Raw genomic sequence first — 26,091 nt, forward strand, 5'->3', positions numbered from 1 at the left:
ATTTTAAAATATTAAATACCATCTATTTTCAGCACATTGCAGTAATGACTTTCTTTTGTTCTTCCTCATGCAAAAAACATTTTTTAAATTTGTACATTTAGTCACTATCATTATACACTCTAGGCATTTCTAGATTACACCAACTCAATCTTTATCGTCTATCTTTCTTTGTGATTTAATTTATGCCCCAGGCCTCCTCCCTCTATCATTCTCATATGCAGCTTCATTCAGTGTTTTAACATAATTGTATTACAGTTAGGTAATATTGTGCTGTCCATTTCTGAGTTTTTATATTCAGTCCTGTTGCACAATCTGTATCCCTTTAGCTCCAATTACCCAATATCTTACCCTATTTCTATCTCCTGATGGTCTCTGTTACCAACGAAATATTTCAAGTTTATTCACTAATGTCAGTTCATATCAGTGAGACCACACAGTATTTGTCGTTTTGTTTCTGGCTAATCACACTCAGCATAATGTCCTTAAGGTCCATTCATGTTGTTACATACTTCATAACTTTATTCTGTCTTACAGCTGCATAATATTCCATCTTATGTAAATGTCACAGTTTGTTTAGCCAACTGTCTGTTGATGGACATTTTGGCTGTTTCCATCTCTTGGTAATTGTTAATAATGCTGCTATAAACACTGGTGTGTAAATGTCCGTTTGTGTCCTTGGCCTCATGTCCTTTGAGTAGAGACACCATACAGATGGGTCCTGTTTTTTAATCCATTCTGTCAGACTATGTCTTTTGATTGGAGAGTTTAATCCATTGACATTCAGTGTTATTACTGCATGGGTAGTACTTTCTTCTACTATTTTGCCTTCTGGATTTTATATGTCATATCTAATTTTCCTTCTTTTTACCTTTACTCATAGTCTTCCTTTCTACACTCTTCTCCACACCTCTCTCTTCTATCTTCATATCTGTCCATAGTGTTCCTTTTAGTATTTCTTGCAGAGCTGGTCTCTTGGTCACAAATTCTCTCAGGGATTTTTTGTCTGAAAATGTTTTAATTTCTCCCTCATTTTTGAAGGACAATTTTGCTCGATATAGAATCCTTGGTTGGCAGTTTTTCTCTTTTAATAATTTAAATATATTATCCCACTGTCTTCTCGCCTCCATGGTTTCTGCTGAGAGATCTGCGCATAGTCTTATTGGGCTTCCCTTGTATGTGATGGATTGCTTTTCTCTTGCTGCTTTCAAGATCCTCTCTTTCTCTTTGACCTCTGACATTCTGATTATTAAATGTCTTGGAGTATGTCTATTTGGGTCTATTCTGTTTGGGGTACGCTGCACTTCTTGGATCTGTAATTTTAAGTCTTTCATAAGAGTTGGGAAATTTTCAGTGATAATTTCCTCCATTAGTTTTTCTCCTCCTTTTCCCTTCTCTTCTCCTTCTCAGACACCCACAACACGTATATTCGTGCGCTTCATATTGTCTTTCAATTCCCTGAGTCCCTGCTCATATTTTTCCATTTTTTCCCCATAGTTTCTGTTTCTTGTCGGATTTCAGATGTTCCATCCTCCAGTTCAGAAATCCTACATTCTGTCTCTTGAAATCTACCATTGTAGGTTTCCATTGTTTTCTCATCTCTTCTACTCTGTCCTTCATTCCCATAAGTTCTGTGATTTGTTTTTTCAGACTTTGTTTCTTCTTTTTGTTCTTTCCTTGCCTTCTTTATATCCTCCCTCAATTCACTGATTTGTTTTTTGATGAGGTTTTTCATGTCTGTTCGTATATTCTGAATTTATTGTTTCAGCTCCTGTATGTCATTTGAATTGCTGGTTTGTTCCTTTGACTGGGCCATATCTTCAGTTTTCCTAGTGTGATACGTTATTTTTTGCTGGTGTCTAGGCATTTAATTACCTTAATTAGTTTATTCTGGAGATTGCTTTCACTTCTTTTATCTAGGGTTTTCTTGCTGGATGAATTTGTTGTCTATCTGTTCTTTGACATTCCGTTCAGCTTTATCTGGACCTTTAGCTTAAGTTTTGTTTAACAGAGGAGAATTTTTCGGTTCTCGTTTTCTTGCTTCTTGCCCTGCTTGTGTGGTGCCTTTCCCCCACACACACTTAGGAGGGTCTACTTAGATATTATAGACCCCAGCCAGATTTTCCCAGACCAAACTGGCCTCCTATCAGGAGGAAAGAGTCACCTGCGTTGGTTTTCCCTGAGGGTGAGACCAAGCAGGTTGAAAGACTTTCCTGTGAAGCCTCTGGACTCTGTTTTTCTTATCCTGCCTGGTATGTGGCGCTTGTCTGACTGCAGGTCCCACCAGCATAAGATGATGTGGTACCTTTAACTTTGGCAGACTCTCCCTGCTGGGGGCGTGGTGGAGACAGAGGAGAGGTTGTGAGCTGGTTTTAACGGCTTCAAATTACCAAGCCCTGGTGTCTGAATTCCTTGATGGGGGGATTCCACTTGGGTGGGGCTTCACCCCTCCCCTGGGGAAGGCACAAGCTCCAGACAAGCCCCCAAAAGAGCTCACTTCTGCTTATGCCTTGCGCAGTTGCAGCCTGAAAAGTCCTGCCGCTGTATCCAGAGGCAGTCAAGCCTTTGTAGATACACAGCCACAAAAACCTCTGTTTCCTTCTTTTTTTTTTTCCCCCTTTTTCTGTCAGTCCTGCCCCCTTGGCACCAGGGCAAAAATGAGCAACCTCCACTTTGATCAGGTTCACCTAAGCTGGGGGCCTATTTTTAGTAGTCAGAATTTGTTAATTAGTTCCACAATTGGCGTTTGATTGTGCCCAGTCCCTGCTGCTGGTAAAGTCCTTTCCTTTCCTCTCTGGGAAGCGGCCTGTAGGGGAGGGGTGCTGGCCACCGCAGCTTTGGGAACTCACGGTTCTGGGGGGTGCTTGCAGCCGGTCCAGCTGGTTCAGACTGGGTACGCTGTGTGTTTGGTCACTATCGTGGCTCCGGGAGCTGTTCTGTACTGTTTCTGGTTATTTAGTAGTTGTTCTGGAGGACAAACTAAAATGCATATGTTGTTAAGCCGTCATCTTGACCCATAAGTCCTATCTTTTTACTTTCTTGACGAAGTTCTTTGATGTACAAGTGTTTAATTTTGAGGAGTTCCCATTTCTTTCTTTCTTTCTTCAATGCTCGTATTTTGGGTGTAAGGTCTAGGAAACTGCCTCCTTGTATAAGATTTATAAAACATTTCCCTACATTTTCTTCTAACAGTTTTATGGTCTTAGACCTAATATTTAGGTCTGTGATCCATTTTGAGTTAATTTTTGTATAGGGTGTGAGATATGGATCCTCTTTCATTCTTTTGCATTTGGATATCCAGTTCTTTAGGCACCATTTATTGAAGAGACTGCTCTGTCCCAGGTGAGTTGGCTGGACTGCCTTGTCAAAGATCAACTGTCCATAGATGAGGGGTCTGAACACTCTATTCAGTTCCATTGGTCAGTATATCTATCTTTATGCCAGTACCATGCTGTTTTGACCACTGCAGCTTCATAATACACCTTAAAGTCAGGCAGTGTGAGACCTCCGACTTCATTTTCCTTTGTCAGGATACTTTCAGCTATTCAGGGCACCTGCCCTTCCAGATAAATTTGGTTATTGGTTTTTCTATTTCTGAAAATTAAGTTTTTGGGATTTTAATTGGTATTGCATTGACTCTGTAAATCAGTTTAGGTAGAACTGACATCTTAACTATATTTAGTCTTCTAACTCATGAACACAGTATGCCCTTCCATTTATTTAGGTCTTTGGTGATTTCTTTTAACAATTTCTTGTAGTTCTCTTTGTATAAGCCTTTTGTCTCTTTAGTTAAATTTATTCCTAAATATTTTATTCTTTTGGTTCCAATTATAAATGGAATTCCTTTCTAGATTTCCCCCTCAGATTGTTCATTACTATTGTATAGAAACACTACAGATTTTTGAGTATTGATCTTGTAACCTGCCACTCTGCTATACTCATTCATTAGCTCTAGTAGTTTTGCTGTGGATTTTTCAGGGTTTTCGACATACAGTATCATATCATCTGCAAACGGGGAGAGTTTTACTTCTTCCTTTCCAATTTTGACGCCTGCTCAGGCTGTTTCTGACATTTGGATTCACCCTATTTAGGTCCCACCTACCCTTTGAGGTCCAGTTGAAATGTTTCTTCCTTCAAGAACCTTGCTCAGATTCACATAGGGGGAATTATTCTCTTCCTCCCTTATTTTCCAAGGCACTTTGTAAATATCTTTATGATGGTACAAGAGACAAGAGAATAGAAACATTACCCAAAACCCAAATGAATTTTCACACTGAACCAAGGATTGTATAAAAACAATAAAAAACTGTGCTTATTTATTTGACAAACATTTAAACCTGTTCTTGCTTAAGACCCTACTAAAGCACTTTTCATGATCATTTAAGTATCTGCCATTGCCTCCACCACCTCTAATTGCCTGCCTAGCTTTGTTGATGAGGGCATTCAATAAATTCTCATTAAGCAAATTAATAATAAATATGAACCAACCTTTGTTCTATAAAATTATGAAACCATCCATTCATATACAGGTTTAATAACTACTATACTATACTTCTCAATCTTTGCAGTATGCTCTTGAGGAGGGGCGAAGTCTCATTTAAGGAGTGCCTGACACCCATAGACAGGTTGAGAATTCTTAGGAGCTTTTGTCATCCCTATATCCTACCTGAATGTCTAGAATAGTGGTTTTTAACTAATACCCAAGCCTCAACCCAGATCAATTAAAAGTCAGAATTTCTAAGAGATGGAGCCCTGGCTCAGTATTTTAAAAAGTCTTTAGATTCTTGCTACTGAAGATGAGTTCCATGAGAGCAGTACCAGCATTATCTGGAGGATTGCTAGAAACTCAGACTCTCTGGCCTGGCCCCAGAACTAGTAAATCAGAATCTACAGTTAGTAAGATCCTCAAGTTAAAGTTTAAGCAACACTGTTCTAGGTGATCCTAAAATGCAGTCAGGGTCAGGACCATTGCTTTGGGCAGAAGTATCTATCCTAGATCATACAAACCCCTTAGAAAGAAGACATTGGAGTCCATATTTCCTCTTTTACCTGGTCTAAAACTATACCCCAACAAACAACAGAGAGGCAGCTGTCATATACTGGGGAAAGTACTGAGATTGGCACCCTCAAATAAGGGTAGGGAATTTTAGCCCTAGCCCTCAGGTATGCAGCCTTGGGTGGATAACTTTGTTCGACTCTGTGCCTCATTTATTAGGATAGATTCATATGGTAGAAGTGGGAATCAAAAGAAAACATGGAACTGAAAATACTTAATAACCAGTAACTTTTTTTTCCTTCTAGGGTATTATTATTTCTTGATAATCAAAAATATATGTGTTCTGGGTGGGCCATGGTGGCTCATTAGGCAGAGTTCTCACCTGCCGTGCCAGAGACCCGGGTTCAATTCCTGGTGCCTGCTCATGCAAAAACAAAACAAAACAAACCAAAACAAACAAAAAAAAACATATATATATGTTCTGACCTTCCCCTCCCAAGAAGCTGATCACCTGACTTCTGTGCCTTATCTGACATATGATTTGAAGCAGGGACAGAGGATTACAATCTCCTCTGGTTATCAAGCCAATTAAATCTAAGAAGTTACTCCAGTTTTACATTCTTTTGAAATAGAATCTTCTACTTTTAGCTGAGACACACCACCCCAGGGCACTCAATGGCTCCCTGAGAGCTCAGGTTGCAGAGGAATTAAAAGTAAATCCTGGGGACATGGTGGCTCAGCAGGCAGAGTTCTTGTCTGCCATGCCAGAGACCTGGGTTTGATTCCTGGTGTCTGCCAAGTTAAAAAATAAAAATAAAAAGGAAATCCTGAAAGACTTCACCATACTTTCATTCCAAAGTCTCAAACCAATGGAACAAACACCCAAAACAAAAACAAACAAAAGACACAGTACTGAGAATAATGCTCACCCTGGTGGGAAAATGCCAAAATCAATAAGAAGCTACACATCATTGAAGATCTACAAAGTACAAGGCACTATATAAACACTAATTTGTGCCATCCTCACAACTACCTCACAACTACGACTACCTAGGGATTTTTGGTTTCATTTTATAGATTATTACCAGTTAAACCAAGCTCCAGAGATTAAATAACTTGCTCAAGGTCACCCAGACAGAATGTGGAGGAACAGGTATGTGACGAATAGGCAAGTGAGCTGTGTTATAAGATGAGGAGCATGGAATGATGATGTTGCTAACAATGGCAGGTAACATTTACTGAAAATCGATCATGTGCATGGAACAGCTCTAGTTTTTTTTCACGCAGTAACTCAATTAATCTTCACAACAATTCTATGAGGTAGGAAATTATTATCCTCATTTCACAGATGAGAAAACCGAGGCCCAAAGAAGTGACATAATTTGCTTAATGTTACAAAGCTACCCACTGGCTAAGCCAGGATTCGAACCCAGGTAAGAGTTCCTGCTCTTACCGGTACGAAAGTTAAGTCAGGCATTGTGCTACAGTCACATTATGCATGCCCACAATGAGCTTTCAGTAGTTGGGAGATGGAGACTAGTCATCAACACTAGGTCCCAGATGCTATGAGTGAGCTAAGGACAGCATGTTGGAGAGTATACAGGAGCAACATACCTGATCTTGGGGAACTCTTGTCTACCATAAGGCCTGAAGGAAGAGGAAAGAGAAGGGAAGAGAAGAACCTGTATTCCAGGAAGTAAAAATAACAGACATGAAGGCCTAATGGCAACTATAAGGAATTTTCGGCAAGTGAAGTGGGGGTGGGTACTTCTCAAAATTTAATCACCTGGAGACCCTGTTAAAATGCAGATTCTCTATCCATAGGTGAGATGGGGCCTAAGATTCTACATTTGTAACTAGCTCCCAGGAGATGGTATTTCTGATTCAAAAACTATCCATTGAGTAGCAAGCACAAACAGATCTGTGAGAGGTAAGAGGATAGAAAACAGGTAAGGGATACCTCATACAAAAGTCACATTGAGGACTGTCCTCAGTGCATTGGGAAGCCAATTGGGAAGAATTTTAAGCAGGGAAGCAGGGAAGTGGTACAATCATATCTGCAGTTTTATAGCTGTGTGAGTGTGTTTGCGCTTGTTGGGGGAGAGGGGATGTGTGCAGCACATTTCTGCCCTAGAGATATTAAGATAGGTGTCTAGATTTGATACCTAATAAGGATATATGAAATCATTTCTAAATCCTTGGTCAAGTGTGAAAAAAAACAGTAGCCAGGTGGGAAATGAGAATTGTAGGCAGAGTTTCTCAAACTTGTTAAAAGAGATTCCTGGGTCCTGCCTCCAGAATGTCTTCAGTAGGTCTGGGGCAGGACCCAAGACTTTGCATTTCTATCAAGTTTCCAGGAGATGCTGATACTGCTGGTCTTGGGATTATACTTGGAGAACCACTGGCATGGTGGAAACAGCACAGGCTTTGGGGGCAATACAGACATGAGTTCAAATCCCAGATCCAATATTTCCTGACTGTGTAACTTGGGGCAAGTTTTTTATGAACTCTTTGAGCCTCAAGATTCTTATTAGTAAAATAAGGAAGGTCAGGGTGGTGGAGCAGTGAGAGTTAAATCAAGTACATAAAACATGTGGCACAAAGTGTGTGCTTGATAAAACAGTGGCCGTCTCTTGGGTTGTACTGAAGGCAGAATCAATCAATGAGTATCCTGCAAGGAGAGAAATGTGGGCTCAATCTAGGGAAGCTTCCAACAAGACAGCCATTCAGCCAAGGAAAGGATATCACCATGAGCCAGTCAGAAGCAGGTGACCATGGGAAGGAGGTGGCAGACAATATCCCTGCTTTGGTGAGGAGGGTGCATCAGAAGCCTTATGACCTCCCTTGAAATTCAAGAAGTTCATGATTCCATTGATAATATGGGACATTCCATCAACCCAAGCAACCTAAGGGTAGAAAAAACAAGCAAAATTTTTACTCAAAGCTGAGTTAATGAAGACTTTTTTTTTTTTTTAAAGATTTTCAGGGATAAATTCAGGAGTCCAGAGAGGGGAATTAACATACTAGTGGTCACACAGCAAATCACCTGCAGAGTGAAGAAAGTCCACTTGCACTAACCTGGCCCAGTGAGTGATCAGAGGTCTGACACTCAGGTGAGGGCCATGTTCAGGGACAATTTAAGGTCATGGTCAGAGATGTCCAAAGAACTGGGCTGCCACAGATTTCACTGTTCTTTGTTTCCCCTGACCATCTCTCTCCAATTCTTTCTTCCTTGCCCCTCCCCCAATCCAATGTTTTCCCTCTAATAAACCACTGTAGTCAATTTGATATTATCATTTGCTTCAGGATTATTTTGGGGAAAAAAAGGCGGAAGACTAGTTCTACTAAATACTGAAATATATTACAGAGCTATCCAAACTATTTGGTACCAGAGGAAGGAAAGAATTATAAATACAAACTGAAATAGAAGTATTAGAAGAAAAAAATAGATGTGGGGCGGGCCACAGTGGCTCAGCAGGTAAGAGTGCTTGCCTGCCATGCCTGAGGACCCGGGTTCGATTCCCAGTGCCTGCCCATGTAAAAAAAAATAAAATAAAATAAAAATAGATGTGCTTTAACATGGAAACCTTCCAAGAATGAAACAAAATCTTGAAGCTATAGAGGAAAAGGATATATAGAGGATGAAAATGAAAAAAGTAAAAAGCTAAATTAAGTAAAAATATTTCCATACCACCAAGGGACTAATTTCTTCAGTATGCAAAGAGCTCTTAAAAACTAATAAAGAACAAATAACTCAAAAGATTAAGAATGAGAAATAAAAAAATAAAGAAAAAAGCTCAAATGGCCAAACACAAAAGATGCTCAACATCATTCAGAATTTTGAAAATGCAAGGCAAAATAATATCTCATTTGTTTACCTATCAGAGTCACTATATTTTAAATGTCTGATTACACCAGATATAGGTAAATTGGGACAGTCTTTGAGGAGGTCAATTTAGCAATATATATTTAAATGGAAGGTAGAATTATTTGCCAACATAAATTATTAAGGAATTAAAAAAAAATGGCAAGATGGGGTACAAGGGTAGTTCAGTGGTAGATTTCTCACCTGTCATGCAGGAGACTGGGGTACAATTCCTGGCCTATGTACCCCCCCCCAAAAAAAATCAACAAAAAGTGCTGCAATAATGGATAGTCACATGGAAAAAGAATGAAATGTGAGCCTCACTATACAGCACAGAAAGTTTTTTTTAAAAGGCAAGATACACAACAACACATAGTACATGTACACAACACATACACAGCAATGTAAACACAATAGCATGGTAACACTTGTCTTAATACATTTTTAAAAAACATGTACCAAAACCAAAAACATCATAAGAAAAGGAAGCTACAGACCAGTATCCCTCATGAACATAGATGGAAACATCTTTAATAAAATATTAGCAAATTGAATCCAGCAACATATAAAAGTTTATGCACCATCACCAAGTGGGGTTTATCACAAGAATGTAATCTTGAGGTCTGAAAATCAACATTAAGCCACCATATTAATGGAGAAAAAATATACAAAACTATCTTGATGGATGCAGAAAAAACATTTGACAAAATCCAACACCCAGAGAGTAGCTGGAATGTGGCTTCTGCTCCACCCTGTGTGAGGTTTGCTAGTTGCAGACACTTGGGGGACCCAGGCAGCGCTGTCATTCTTTATGCCTTGGGTAGAGCTTGCTTGGGGCCATTCTCAGCTTTTTGGTTCAGTACCTCAGGGTGTTTGGAGTCTAGGGATTCCAGGTCACAATCACAGAGAAGCCTTGGAAATGGGAGCCATGAGACCATTGATCTGCCTGGAGACAAGGGAGGCCCAGGTTGCAAAAACTGTAGAATTGAGATGGAAAGAACTGGAGACCATCCAGCTAATGCAAACAGTTTAATGTGCCCCTTTCCAAATGCAGGCCCAGAGCCCTCAGGAGTGCATGGACAGGAGACAGGGACAAGGAAGTAAGCCAAGCTGTGTTCCTTGAAGGCACTACACCCATGTGTGCCATCCCCGCCCTGTGACCCACAACTGCCCCCATACCTGAACCCTGTCACCCACACCCCCTTGCACTCCAAGCACCCTCGCCCTACCCCCTGCACACCTGCACCAGGAGCCTGCCCACCTTCCATCACCTGTCCTTGACCCACATCCCACAACCCCTTGACCTCTGCCCCACCCCTGCACACTTGAGCATCTATATGCTGGCCTCCCTGGACCCCTCCTCCTGTGCCAGGACACATCCATGTCCTGCCCTCCCTGTGCCCTGACCTCTGCACCCTGATCCCCACATTCTGACACCTATGACTCCCACACTCCACATGCTTTCTCACATCCTGTCCACACACCAGCCCCCATGCATACACACAGTCTCCCCATCTGCCTTCTGCCCTACTTCTATGTCCAGCATAACGCACCCTGCTTCTACACTCCAAGGCCTGCCTGAGCTGCACTCTGCCCCCACGGCCCTGGCACTGAACCTCCACATCCTCATATTCCATGCTCACAGGCACCAGAGTATAGTCCCCGACCCATGTATAGACCTGCACCACCACCTGTCACCGCATTGCTGTATCCCGCCCCCCCCAACCCAGCATGCTGCTCCACAACTGTCTTGCAAATACAAAGCTTTAGTCTACTGAAGGAAATCAACTTCCAAAGTAACCCTATCAAGATATTTACATGCCTCAAAGTCAACAGACTATCTCTAAGCATATGAAGATGCAGAGAAGTATAGCCCAGTTTAATGACCAAATTAAAACACTGAAGGAGACTTTGGAACAACTAGTCAAAGATGTTCCTATAACTCTACTAAATAAAATCAATGGGTTGGCTAATGACATAAAGGAGATCAAGAAGATTCTCAAAGAGCATAAAGAGAAATTTGAAAGAATAAATAGCAAAATAGCAGATATCACAGAGATTAATGATGTATAGACCAAATAAAAAATACACTACACAACAGCAGATTTGAAGAGGCAGAAGAAAGAATAAGCGAACTGAGGACAGGATAACTGATCTGGAACACATAAAAGAGCAAATGGCAAAAAAATGTGAATTGGATCTCAGGGAAAGGTGAACAAAACAAAGCACACAAATATAAGAATCATCGGTGTCCCAGAAGGAGAAGAGAAGAGTAAAGGGCTAGGAAGATTAGTTGAGGATAATAGGGGAAAACTTCCCCAAACTTATAGAAGACGTAAGTATGCAAATCAAAGAAGCCCAATGAACTCCAAATAGAAGGAATCCAAATAGGCCTTCCCCAAGACTAATCAGTCTGTTAAATGTTGAAGAGAAGCAGAAAATCCTGAGAAGCAGTGAGAGAAAAACAATCTACTACATGCAAGGGAAACCACATAAGATTGAGTTCAGACTACTCAACTGTCAGTGGTATATTTAAGATTCTGAAAGGGAAAGACTTCTAACCAAGAATTCTGTATTCAGCCAAACTGCCCTTCAAAACTGAGGGAGAGATTAAAATTTTCACAGACAAATGCTGAGAGAATTTGTCAACAAGAGACCAGACCTACAAGAAATATCAAAGGGAGTTCTGCTGGCTGAAAAAAATAGACAGGAGGAGGGCACAGAATTGGGGAATACCAGTAAGGGTAATTTAAAGGATAAAAAGAGGAAGAGGGAAAAGAATATAGCGATCTGACAAATAAAATCCAAAGGACAAGATGGTGGATTCAAGAAATGCCTTTAGAGTAATAACTTTGAATGTTAACGGACTAAATTTATGAATTAAAAGATACAGATTGGCAGAATAGATTCAGAAATATAATCCAGCTATATGCTGCTTAATTAGAGACTCATTTTAGGCACAAGGATACAAATATATCGAAAATGAAAGGATGGAAAAAGATGTTCCATGCAAGCTGTAACCAAAAGAAAACAGCAGTAGCTATACTAATATCACACAAAACAGACTTTAAAGGTAAAGACACCATAAGAGACAAAGGACACTATATATTAATAAAAGGGACAATTCACCAAGAACAAATAACAATCAAAAATATTTATGCTCCCAATCAAGAAGCTCCAAAGTACATGAGACAAACATTGGCAAAACTGAAAGGAGTGACAGATATTTTAACAATAATAGTAGGAGATTCAATACACCACTTTCCTCTATAGACAGAACAACCAGACAGAGGACCAACAAGGAAACAGAGAACTTAAACAATTTGATAAATGAATTAGACCTAACAGACATATATAGGTCATTACACCCCAAAACACCAGGCTATACATTCTTCTCTAGTGCTCATGGAACATTCTCCAGGATACATCACATTCTGGGGCACAAAATCGTTCTTTATAAATTTTAAGACATTGAAATTATTCAAAGGATTTTCTCTGATCACAATGGAATGAAGCTGGAAATCAACAACCACCAAAGAACAAGAAATTTAATAAATATATGGAGATTAACACACTCTTAAACAAGTGGGTCAAAGAAGAAATTGCTACTGAAATCAGTAGCTATCTGGAGATGATTGAAAACAGAATACAATATATCAGAATTTATGAGATGTGGCAAAGGCTGTGCTCAGAGAGAAATTTATTGCCCTAAATGCCTATATTAAAAAAGAAGAAAGGGCAAAAATTGAGGACTTAACTGCTCACCTGGAGAAACTAGAGAAAGAAGAGCAAACTAATCCCAAAGGAAAGAGAAGAGAAATAACAAAGTTTAAAGCAGAATTAAATGAAAGAGAGAACAAAAGAACAATACAAAGAATCAGTAAAACCAAAAGTTGGCTCTTCGAAAAAATCATTAAAATGGATGACCACTAGCAAGGTTCACAAAGAAAAAAAGAGAGAGGATGCAAATAAACAAAATCAGAATTGAGAAGTAGGTTGTTACCATAGACCTTGAGGAAATAAAAGAAATTATAAGAGATACTATGAACAATTATACAAGAACAAACTAAACAACTTAGATGAACTGGACAAATTCCTGAAAGCATATGAAAAAAGCTACACATTCAAGAAGAAAGGAAATCTCAACAAACCAGTCACAAGTAAAGAGAGTCAATCAGTCATGAAAAATATTCCAACAAGGGGGTGCAAGGTTAATTTAGTGGGAAAATTCTCACCTGCCTTGTGGGAGACCCGGGTTTGATTCCCAGCCCATAAGCTTCCTCAAAAAACAACCTAACAAATCAACAAACAAAAAAACCAAACAAACAAAAATTCAACAAATGGTGCTACAATAATGGGATAATCACATGGAAAAAGAATGAAACGTGAGCCAGCCATACAGCATACACACACACACACACACACACAAAATCTTTCTATAAAGAAAAGCCTAGGGCCAGATGGCTTCACAGGGGAATTTTATCAAACATTCCAAAAAGAACTAACACTAATCCTGCTCAAAACTTTTCCAAAAAATTGAGGAAAAAGGAACACTACCTAATTCGTTTTATGATGCTAATATCACTTTAATACTAAAACTGGGTAAAGTTGCCACAAGAAAGGAAAACTACAGACCAATCTCCCTAATGAACACAGATGCAAACATTCTCAACAAAATATGAGCAAACTGAATCCAACAGCACATTAAAAGAATACACCATGACTGAGTGGGGTTTATACCTGGAATGCAGGGATAGTTCAACAGAAGAAAATTAATTAATATAATAAAGCACATTAACAAATAGAAAGGGAAAAATCACATGATCATCTTGATTGATGCTAAAAAAGCATTCACCAAAATTCAACACCCTTTTCTGATAAAAACACTTCAAAAGGTAGGAATCAAAGGTAACTTCCTCAATATGATAAAGGGTATATATAAAAAAATCCATAGCCAGCATTGTACTCAATGGTGAAAGACTGAAAACTTTCCCCCTCAGATCGGGAACGAGTCAACAATGCCCTCTGTCACCACTATAATTCAACATGGTACTAGAAGTTCTAGCTAGAGCAATGAAGGCAGGAAAGAGAAATTAAAGCCATCCAAATTGGAAAGGAAGAAGTAAAACTTTCATTATTTGCAGATGACATGATGCTATACTTGGAAAATCCTGAGAAATCTACAACAAAATTACTTGAGCTAATAAACACATTCAGAAAGGTGGTAAGATATAAAATTAATGTGCAGAAATCAGTAATGTTTCTATATACAAGCAATGACCTAATTGAGGAGTCAATTAAGGAAAAAAATTCCATTCAAAATAGCAATGAAAATAAACAGGTATCAAGGGTTTACTATCCAGAATATATAAACAACTGCTACAACTCAATAACAAAAAGACAACACAATTTAAAAAATCAATAAAGGACTTGCATATACTCTGGTCCAAAAAAAACACACAGTGGCCAATAAGCACATGAAAATATGTCCATTATCATAGGTCATCAGGAAAATGTAAATCAAAACCACAATGAGCTACTACTTCATACCCACTAGGATGGCTATTATTTTTAAAAGACAGAAAATAAGTGTTGGCAAGTATGTAGAGAAATTGGAACCCTGGAACAGTGTTGGTGGGAATGTAAAATGCTACAGCCACCAAGGAAAACAGTTTGGCAGTTCCTCAGAAAGTCGAATACAGAATTACCATATGACCCAATAACCCCACTTCTAGGCATACACTCAAAAGAATTGAAAGCAGGGGCTCAAACAGATTTTATAAAACAGTGCTCATAGCAGCATTCACAATAGCTAAAAGGTGGAAGCAACCCAAATGTCCATCAGCAGATGAATGGATAAACAAACATGGTATATACATACATACATTACTCCACTGCAAAAAGGAATGACGTTCTGATACATGGGACCACATGGATGAACTTTGACTATATCATGTTGAGTGAAATAAGCCACACAAAAGGACAAAAACTGTATGATTCCACTTGATGAAATACCTAGAATAAAGTAAATGCATCGAGACAAAAAACAGATTACAGGCTACTGGGTGGGGTGTGTGTGGAATGGGCAGTGAGTGATTAATGGGTACAGAGTTTCTGTTTGTAGTGATGAAAAAGTTTTGGTAATGGATGGTGGTGATGATAACACAACATTGTGAATGTAAATACCACTGAACTGTGTACTTGAAAGTCATTAAAAATGGGAAATTTTGATTAAAAAAAAGAAACAAGTATCTAGGAATGAACTTAACCAGGGACGTAAAGGACTTGTACATAGAAAACAACACAACATTGCTAAAAGAAATCAGAGAAGATCTAAATAAGTGAAAAGATATTCCCTGCTCATGGATAAGAAGGTTAAACATAGTTAAAATGACAAATCTACCCAAACTGATCTACAGATTCAATGTAGTACCAATCAAAATTCCAACAACCTACTTTGAAGACTTGGAAAAGCTAGTAACCAAACTCACCTGGAAGGGAAAGAGACCCCAAATAGCTAAAAGTATCCTAAAAAAGAACATAGTTGGAGGATTAACACTTTCTGACTTTAAAACTTATTATAAAGCCACAGTGGTACCGCATGGTACTGGCGCAAAGATAGAAGTACTGATGGAACTGAATCGAGAGTGCAGAAATAACCACCAAATCTGTGGTCAACTGATCTTCAACAAGGCACCCAAATCCACTGAATGGGACAAAATAATCTTTTCAATAAATGGGCATGGGAGAACTGGATATCAATAGGCAAAAGAATGAAAGCGGACCCTTATCTTGCACCTTACAAAAAAAATTAACTCAAATTGGATCAAACAACTAAACATAAGAACCAGTACCATAGAGCTCCTAGAAGAAAATGTAGGGAAACATCTTCAAGACCAAGAAATAAGAGGTAGCTCACACCTCTTAAGCATAAGCAACAACAAAAAGTAGATAAATGGGAACTCCTCAAAAGCAAATGCTTTTGCCCCTCAAAAGACTCTGTCAAAAAGGTGAAGAGAGAGAAAAAAAAAGGTGAAGAGGCTACCAACTCACTGGGAGAAAACATTTGGAAATCAATATCAGTTAAAGGTTTGATATCCTGTATACATAAATAAATCATACAACTCAACAATAAAAGAACTGACAACCCAATTATAAAAAGGACTAAAGATATGAATAGACATTTTTCTGAAGAGCAAATTCAGATGGCCAAAAAGCACATGAAGAGATGTTCATTTTCATTAGCTATAAGGGAAACGCAGACTACAATGAGATACTACCTCACACCTATAAGAATGGCTGCTATCAAATAAACAGGAAACTATAAATGTTGTAGAGGATGTGAAGAAATTGGGACACTTATGCACTGCTGGTGGGAATGTACAATGGTGCAGCCGTTATGAAAGATAGTCTGGTGGTTCCTCAGAAAACTAAATATTGAGTTGCCCCATGATCCAGCAATACCACTACTTGGTATATACCCAGAAAAGCTGAAAGCAGTGATACAAACAGACATTTGCACACCAAGGTTCACAGCAGCATTAGTCACAATTTCCAAAACATGGAAACAACCCAAGAGCCCATCAAAAGACAAGTGGATTAACAAAATATGGTATATACATATAATGGGGTATTATGTAGCAGTAAGACGAAATAACATCCTGAAGTACATGATAAGACAGATGAGCCTTGAGGACATAATGCTGAGTGAAATAAGCCAGACACAAAAGAATAGATATTGTATGATTCACTTTTACGACCACGGTAAAGGTAAAACCAGAGGCTTATAATACAGAATATAGGGGTCCTAGAGATAGAAGGAAGCTAGAAAAGGGTAAACGGTGAGCTAATGAAGTTGACGGGAATAGACAGAAGTGAAGGTGATTCACTAATAGATCTGTAAGTAATATTATCATATTGAAGGTGAATGTGATTGAAAGGGGTTGCACAGACCCATGTGTCCCACCAATTAACACTACAAATATAAATAAGTTCTTGCATGAACTACTGCAAAGGTATGAATCTTGTACAAAGAGTGTATAATTTCAAGGAATAGAGGGAAAACTGTTATTGTATGCCATGGGCTGTGTTTAACAGGAAAACATCAACAGTATCACAATACCAGCAGTAAATAATGGGGGTGAGGGACAAGAGCTAAGGTGAGGTTTGGATTTTCTATTTGGTGAAGGTGTGTTTATTGGTTATCTTTCTCTTCGGAGCAAAGAAATTATCTAAATTGAGTGTTGATGGAATGCTGACTTTGGATATTAGGCATGAAGCCCAATGAAGGGTAGGTGAAAGATGCATTGACTGAGTAGTAGACTGGCAAATGATGGTGATTACATATGAGCGAATATTGCGCTGCTATACAAAGGAGCAAAGTTGTGAGGCATGCAACGTTGTGAACCAACCCATGGGACATTTCACGAGGCATAACAGGCCAGAAACAAAAGAGCAAATTCTGTATGGTCTCATTTAGAAAACACTAATAAGAAAACAGGGGCCTAGATTGTAAGCTCTTATAGCAGTTACATTTAGTTCGAAGCAGTAATTGCTATTTCTGGATTTTGAGGGGTTGCTTTATATATGCACACCTGGTATTTAGAGATAAAAACGAAGCTGATCAGATCGGGATCAAGGTAATTCAGAATACAGGGGTAAAGAAGACATTATCTGCATTTTAGAACCAAATACAGAAAGAAAGGTTTATTTTGCCCCAAACCTAAATTTTCTGCATGTAATCTAATTCAACCTGTTTGGACAGCTTATTTGAACAACTGAAACACAGGGAGCCTAGAATGAGGGCCTTTAATCCTGCATAATTTAACGTAACACCTGGACACATCCCAGAGTATATCAAGTAGATAATCAAAAAGTATTGGCTAAGTCCCTTGAGGGATGGGAGAAAAATATGAAACTATTAAACTTTACCACCGGGGAAACCCCTGATATCGTGTCAAACATTAGGGACAGGGCGGGCCACGGTGGCTCAGTGGCAGAATTCTCGCCTGCCTACGCTGGAGACCCGGGTTCTATTCCCGGTGCCTGCCTATGCAAAAAACAAAAACAAAACAAACAAAAAACCGTTAGGGACACCTAATTCAATAGGCAAACCCCTTGATCTTTTTTTTTTTTTAATATTTTTATTGACAAATCTTCACACACATACAGTCCATACATCGTATACAATCAATGGCTTACAATATCATCACATAGTTGTGCATTCATTATCATGATCACTTTTTAGAGCCTTTGCATCACTCCAGAAAAAGAAAAAGACAATACATCCCATACCCCTTACCCCTCCCTCTCATTGACCACTCATACCACAATCTACCCGATTTATTTTACCCCCTTATTCCCACCCCCATTATTTATTTATTTTTATCTATATATTTTTATTTATCCATACCTTGGATAAAAGATGCATCAGACACAAGATTCTCACAATCATACAGTCACACTGTAAACACTATATAGTCACACAATCACCTCAAGAATGAAGAGTACTGGAATACAGTTCAACAATTCCACGTACTTCCCTCCATTCCAATACACCATAAACTAAAAAGGGTATCTATATAATGCATGAGAATAGCCTCCAGGATAAACTCTTGACTCTGTCTGAAATCTCTCAACCACTGAAACTTTATTTTGTCTCACTTCTCTCTTCCCTCTTTTGGTCAAGAAGGCTTTCTCAATCTCTTGATGTTGGGTCCTGGCTAATCCCAGGCTTTCTGTTCCATGTTGCCAAGGAGATTTACACCCCTGGGTCATGTCCCACATAGGAGGGTAGGCAGTGAGTTCACATGCTGAGTTGGTTTAGAGACAGAGGCCACATCTGAGCAACAAAAGAGGTACTCTGGGAGTGACTCTTAGGCCTAATTTTAAGTAGGCTTAGCCTATCCTTTGCAGGAATAAGTTTTATAGGGGCAAACCCCAAGATCAAGGGCTCAGCCTCTTGATTTGGTTGTTCCTCCTACATGCAAGAGAATTAGAAATTCTCCAAATGGGGAAATTGGATATTTCCTCCTTTCTCATTTTCCCAAGGGGACTTTTAAAAAACTTCTTTATTCACTGCCAAAATCACTCTAGGGTTTATGGGGGCATCATACTAACCTGGACAAACCAAAGAAATCTCACTCCCTATTCAAGATTTCATGTACTTACGGTATTCAATTAAACTAACCATACAAGTTAAATTAGGAAATGCACTTTCCAAAATATAAATTTTGCACCAAATAAACATCTCTCCTTTTAGTCTCATCTAGAAGTAGAGGTTTTAAAATATGGATGATATGATCCTTTACCTAGTCTTCTAGTATTCTTTAGTCCTATCCAGATCAGATTCATTCTTATCTCCAATTGAAGTCTGATCCCTCCTTTCTCAACTTTTTAAATAGTTCCTATATACTTCTGGTTTTCATAGCTTCAGAGGCTCAGGTGGCATTAAATACACAAAGTTTCTGGGGAAGGCCATGTTATATACTAACAGTTCAGTATCTCAGAATTTAGAATTAACAGTTACACCTCATGAATATATGTGACTGCTGTTAAAAGCTTACAATCTAGGACCCTTTACAATAAGCCCCAACCTGATAACCCATGCTCTCAACTTCAGTTCATCAAATTTTAAAATTATAGTTAGTCCATATGATTGAGGTCTGACAATATTTGTCTTTTTTTCCTGACATTTCATTCAACATACAGCTCTTGAGGTTCATTCACCTAGCCGCATACCTCACAACTTCATTCCTTCTTGCGGCTGCTCAGCAGTTCACTGTATGTATACACCACAGTTCCCCTTTCCATTCCTCAGTCGTTGTACCCTTAGGTCACTTCCATTCATTGCGGGATCAGGAACACTGTTGCCATAAATACCAGTGTGCAAACGTCCATTTGTGTTCCCACACTCAGCTCCTCCAGGTATATGCTGACCAACGGGGTTCAAGATCAAATGGCAAGCCCACCCCTAAGCCTCCTGTGGAACTACCACACTGCCCTTCAAGGGGCTACACCTCTCATTTCCCTACTGAGAGTGAATAGGAACATCTTTTCCTCCGTATTTTCTCTAGCACTTCTCTCTGTTCATTTTTAAACAGTTTTATTCACACATCATACAAGTCAGACTAAGTGTACAGACATGTCTTCGTCACCATACTCATCTGAAGACACTTCCTTTTCTTCCACAAAGAATCCATACCCCTTCCCAAAGAATCCATACCCCCTCCCATGACCCCCACTTGTTGACATTTAGTTTTGGCATAATGCCTTTGTTCCATTCAGTGGAAACATATTACAATGTTACGTTGACTATAGACCCTACCTTACATTGATTGTACTTTTTTCCCATATACCATCTGTTTTGAACACCCTGTAATATTGACATTCACTTGTTCTCCCTCATGCACATTTTTTTTTCTTTTTTGGCATGGGCAGGCTCCGGGAATCAAACTTGGGTCTCTGGCATTGGCAGGTGAGAATTGTGCCACTAAGCCACTGCTGCACCATCTGTCATGCACTTTTTTTTTGCATGGGCAGGCACCAGGAATTGAACCCAGGTCTCCGGCATGGTCATTTTTTTAATCTGTACATTTAATCACTGTTATTGTACACTCTAGGCATTCCTAAATTATACCGTCTTAGTCTTAATTTCTATCTTTCCTTCTGTTTCATACATGCCCCCAATCCTTCTCCATCATACTCACATTCAGTTTAAATCAGTGTACTGATATTATTGTCAAGCCCTTGATCTTTAGGTTTGCTCTTGTGCAGCTTATGTATATAGCAGAGAAGCTTAGCTCCCTACAGGTATGTGTAAGAGTTACTTCTGGAGGACCTCTTTTACTGCTCAGATGTGGCCTCTCTCTTTCTAAGCCCAACTCTAGAAGTGAAATGATTGCCCTCCCTCATACATGGGACATGACATCCAGAGGTGAATGTATTCCTGGTGGCATGGGAGATGACTCCCAGAGATGAGCCTGGCGCTGGCACTGTGAGATCAACAATGCCATCCTGACCAAAAAGGGAAAAAGTGTAGCCAATAAGGTATCAGTGGCTGAGAGTTCAGAGTCGAGAGGCTGGTCTGGAGGCACTCTTAAGCAAACTTCAGTTAGACATTGCTACTTATCATAGCTTGCCAATCCCCAACTAAAATCATTCCTGCCAATCCTAAAGAACACTTACGGCATTATATAAGATTCTACAAAAGTTCTATGTACTAGTAACTTTCTAGAAACCTCTAACCTCCAGATGGGTTCCTGGACCAGATAAGTCCTTAAATGCAGAGGGGCCAGCCTCTTCAGAACACCAACTAGTTCTATCCTCTATCACATATTACAACAGCCCCTTCCAAAGTGAAAAAGTTAGAATGGGCATAGCCCAAACACCCCTAAAGAGTGGGAGAATGATTAAAGGTGAGGTGGAGTGACACAGAGAAAGTAGGTTTTAACAAATGAGTATGATTGCTGAATCATTATATTGACATTTCTTTTAGTCTCCAGTATCTTAGAGCAGTTAGAAGTGAAAACCAAAAATTGTGGAATTGTAATCCATACCAACTCTGAAATCTGTTCTACAACTAATTGCTGTGATGTGCTTTGAAATTTATTGCTTTTTTGTATATATGTTATTTTTTACAAAAAAGAAAAAGTCGATTGTAAATGATAAATGCACAACTATATGATGATATTGTGAATCATCGATTGTACACTCTGGATGATTACATGGTATGTGATTATGTAATATTATAGCAATTAAAAAATTAGCAAATGTATTAAAAAAAACTCCAACATCCCTTCATAATAAAAGGTCTAAATAAACTTTCTCAAATGGATTAAGAATATGTTAAAAATCTACAGTTAACATCATACTTAATGGTGAAAGACAATGCTTTCTTCCTAAAATCAGGAATAAGCCAGTACATGAAAGTAAATTGATTAAAGGCATCCAGACTAGAAAGCAGAGTAAATCTGCCTTTTATTTTCAGGTCACATGATCTCAAGGTAGAAAATCCTAAGGAACCCACAAAACTACCAGAACAAATTAACAAGTTGAGCAAAGTCAAAGAATACAAGGTCAATATATAAAAATCAATCCTATTTCTGCATACTAGCAACAAACAATCCAAAATTAAAATTAAGAAAACAGTTTCATTTACAATAGCATGGAAAAGAATAAAATATTTATAAATCAATTTTTTTACGATAACTGAAAATCATAAAACATTTCTAAAAGAAATGAAGGAAGACCTAAATAAACTGGAGAAACTCTAATGTTCATGTATTAGAAGACCCAATACTGTTAGGATGGCAATTTTCCCCCAAAGTATTCTATAGATTTAATTCAATCTCTACCAGAATTCCAGGAGGCTTTTTTGTGGAAACTGACAAGGTAAGCCTAAAAATGTATATAGAAATACTAAACCAAAAAATCCAAAACAACTTTAAAAAAGAACAAAATTCATACTACTTACCTTCTAAACTTACTATAAAACCACAGTAATCAAGAGTGTGTTAAGAATAGGCATATAAAACGTTCCAAGAAATGATCACACTGATGAATATGCAATTATGTGATGATATTGTGAATTACTGATTATATATGTAGAATGGAATGATCAAAATCAAAATAGGAATGTTTGCGTTTGATGTTTTTTGGTATTTAAAAAATAAAATTAAAAAAAGAATAGGCATATAGAGCAATGGAACAGAATTGAGAGAGCACAGATATAAAACCTTACATTTACAATAAATTGATTTTCAACAAAGTTGCTGAGATAATTCAATAGGAAAAGGACAGTTTTTTCAACAGATGGCACTTGGTCAAGTGGGTATCCACAGGCAAAAGAAACCTCACACACATATACACAAATTAATTTAAAATGGACCAAAGATCCAATTATAAAAGCTAAAACAATAAAATTTCTAGAAAAAAAGATGGGAGAAAATCTTCATGACCTTGGGTAGGCAAAGATGTCTTAAACATAATACCAGGCTCAAATAATAAAAGAATAAAATTAATAAACTAGATTTAATAAAAATTTAAAATTTTCATACTTAAAAAGATACCATTAAGAAAATGAAACAACAAGCCAAAGAAAGGAAGAAAAATCTTTGCAAATCGCATATCTGACAAGGGACTTATATCTAGAATACATAAAGAACTCTTACAACTTAATACTAAGACAAACAATCCATATACAGATATACAGATGGCTTAATAAGCACATTAAATGATGTTCAACATCATTAGTCCTTAAAAATACAAATCAAAACCACAGTGTATCACTATACACCTACAGAATGGCAAAACTCAAAATGATAGACATAAACAAGTTTTGATGAGAATGTGCAGAAAACTAGAACTCATATATTGTGGTGGGAATGTGAAATGGTACAACCATTTTGGAAAATAGTTTGGCAGTTTCTTAAAAAGTTAAATATAAATTTAAAATACTATCCAGTAATTCTAATCCTAGATATTTACCCAAGAGAAAAGGAAACATGTGTCCATACAATGACTTGTCGACAAATATTCACAGCTGCTTTAAACATAACAATTCAAAATTGGAAACAATTCAAATGTCCATCAATTGGTGAATAAATGAACAAAATGTAGTGTATCTATATAAAAAGGAATACTATTCATCAATAAACGGAATATGTGTACATTTGTTGTAACACAGATGAACCTCAAAAACATTTATGCTAAGTGAAAGAAGCCAGATACAAATTTATATAAAATGTCCAGAAAAGGCAAATCTATAGAAACAGAAAACAGATCAATAGAGCTGGTTATAGGAGCAGGGATTGACTGCAAATGGGCATAAGGGAACTTGAGGTAATGGAAATGTTTTAAAACATTTTATCACTGTGATGATAGTACACGCCTATACATTTACTAAAAATCACTGAATTATACTCTCGCAATGGGTGATTTTACGGAATTAAATTATATTTCAATAAGTCTGAAGGAAAAACAAAAATAGCCGGCTAGAGGTAAAGTATGAGGAGGTATAGATAAAATAAGTTAGGCAATATATTGATATTGATATATTGATAACTGTTGAACTGTGTGATGGGTAATGGTTAATATTTCTTTGACTTTACTGTATGTTGGGAATTTTTTATAGAGAAAAGTTAAAAAAGATATCTTTATATGCATAAAAATGTTCTGGTGAGATTAAAAAAATCAAATAACATTTAGCTCTGATGAATGAATTGGGGATAGCAGAGTGTGACCTTCTTTTTGTTTTACAGCTTTAATACTAACTTCTTTCCATGCATATGGATCACCCTTGAAAATAAAAATACTTTAAAAGATGGAAAGATATGGGTTGCCTCTAGAAATATCTGGGTGAATTCCCCTGACGATGTACGGAAATTGGGAGTAACAGGTAAGAAGGATGCAGAAGGGATTCTAGATACAAGTCCCTTGTCAGATATGCGATTTGCAAAGATTTTTCTTCCTTTCTTTGGCTTGTTGTTTCATTTTCTGCCTACCACAGGTACATGGGTAGGCAGACCAGATCAGCAATTCTTAATCTTGAGGCTGGTGTCACGAACTTCTCTAAGAATCTCATAAAAAGTATAGACTCTCCTTCCAGAAAAAATGCTCAATACACCACGTATGGCATCCGATTCTAGGGGAACAGAGGACCTAGAAGATCATGGGCCCGAGAAGACCCCTGGACAGGACGCCATTTCAACTTTTGGTGATTCTATGACACCTGTCAGTCTGACAGAGGCTGTCTGACCCACAGTGCATTTCTGTAAGGACAGTGAGGAGCAGCAAAGTACGTGCCTCTTGGGAAACACCTTCATATCTTCCTTTGATTTTTTTTTTCAGGTCTTATAAATTTAACAACATTGAAATTATTCAAAACACTGTCTTTGACCACAACAAAACTAAGTTGGAAATTAACAATCACCAAAGAACCAGAACTTTAAATTTTTTTCAATTTAATTTTTTTAATTGAATGTTATTGTCTGATCTTCTTGATGAATTGACCCCTTTATCATTTTGAACTGTCCCTCTGTATCCCTAATACCATTCCCTGTTTGGAGACAGTCTATTTTGTCCGATATTGATGAAGCTCATTCAAGTTTTCCTACTACTATTACTTTTAATTTTTAATTGGTGACCACAGTTACTCCCATGTAAGGTTCAGTTTGAAACGTCAACTAAGTATTTAGCAAAGGGTTTCCCATGTTCAGAGCTGTGAAAAGAGTGGGAGTCCCAAGAAATGTGAATCAGCCCATTCAACTGTAAAGTTATTTTGCTTTACTTAGTTTCCAGGTCACAAGACTGCAAAGGCCACATGTCAAGGAACAAGGTGGTGGTAATTTAGAAGCCCTTTCTGCTGTTATCTAACACATCACTGGCAAAGATATGAGTGTCCAAGAAAGTTATAAAATCCAAAACCCAAGAACCAGAGCTTTTCCTTTCCTATATGTTTTATTTTGGAGGGACCAGTATGCAGAAAGATCTCTCAAAAATTGCCCAACGAATGACTTCTAGGACTAAAAAGTACTTCCCACCCTGCAAAACCTTGCACCACCCAGTGTGAAAGATATGAACAAGTACCTTCTACCAAAGAAAACAGGAAGTTCCCCCTGAGAACTAAACACTATTTCATTCACTCACATTTCTGGATGACCAGAGGCTAACCTTTTCTCTTCTGGAACACCTCTGCATTGCAGTCTCCTTTCCCATAAAACCTAGTCAAACAGCCTGGTCAGACTGAACAGCCTTTTTGGTTCCTGTTTCATGCTTTTCATGCTGAAAAAGTTGCACCTTTCTTAACGTAAACGAGATTCTTTTTCCTTTCTCAAAGATACAATGACAATTCTAAGGCCATGTGAATAACTACTCCCAAGATTAACCAAAAAAAAAAAAACGGCTTTTGGGCACATTTTGCCTACAGTTACCCAGTTAGCCCTGTCTAAGAATTCAACTACACACGAATGACTTTTAATGACAGCCAAAGACCACTTACCAATAGCTCTACAGAGGTAAACAACTCACACAGCAAGAAAAACAACCAAATTAGCCATAGGAGACTCAGAAAATGTAGCCTTTATTTAAGAGGCCATAGATATAGAATGGTTGTTGAGCAGAAACACATAAAAAGACTCAAAAACTATTATTTGGGGATAGAAAAAAACCTCAGCAGGCTGTGAGAGTCCAGGTGAAACTAAAAACTACCCTCACAAGCAACAGACAACCAGAC

The 26,091-nt window shown here is 38.1% G+C and overlaps 1 protein-coding gene across 3 annotated transcripts in view; it reads right to left on the reverse strand.

The window, feature by feature from the left end:
- Positions 1-26,091, reverse strand: part of TM9SF4 (transmembrane 9 superfamily member 4) — an 82,690-nt gene that overhangs the window by 50,108 nt on the left and 6,491 nt on the right. Inside the window, exon 1 of one of the 3 annotated variants that reach the window (XM_077111753.1) lies at positions 4,100-6,570. The exons of the other annotated variants lie outside the window; for them this stretch is intronic. Within the exon in view, the coding sequence (XP_076967868.1) occupies positions 4,100-4,243 (144 nt within the window). The 5' untranslated portion in view covers positions 4,244-6,570. Of the gene's footprint in view, positions 1-4,099; positions 6,571-26,091 lie in introns of those variants that run through there. 3 annotated transcript variants of the gene reach the window in all.

This window comes from Tamandua tetradactyla, chromosome 1 (genome assembly GCF_023851605.1).
Source record: "Tamandua tetradactyla isolate mTamTet1 chromosome 1, mTamTet1.pri, whole genome shotgun sequence".
Taxonomy (NCBI): Eukaryota; Metazoa; Chordata; class Mammalia; order Pilosa; family Myrmecophagidae; genus Tamandua; species Tamandua tetradactyla.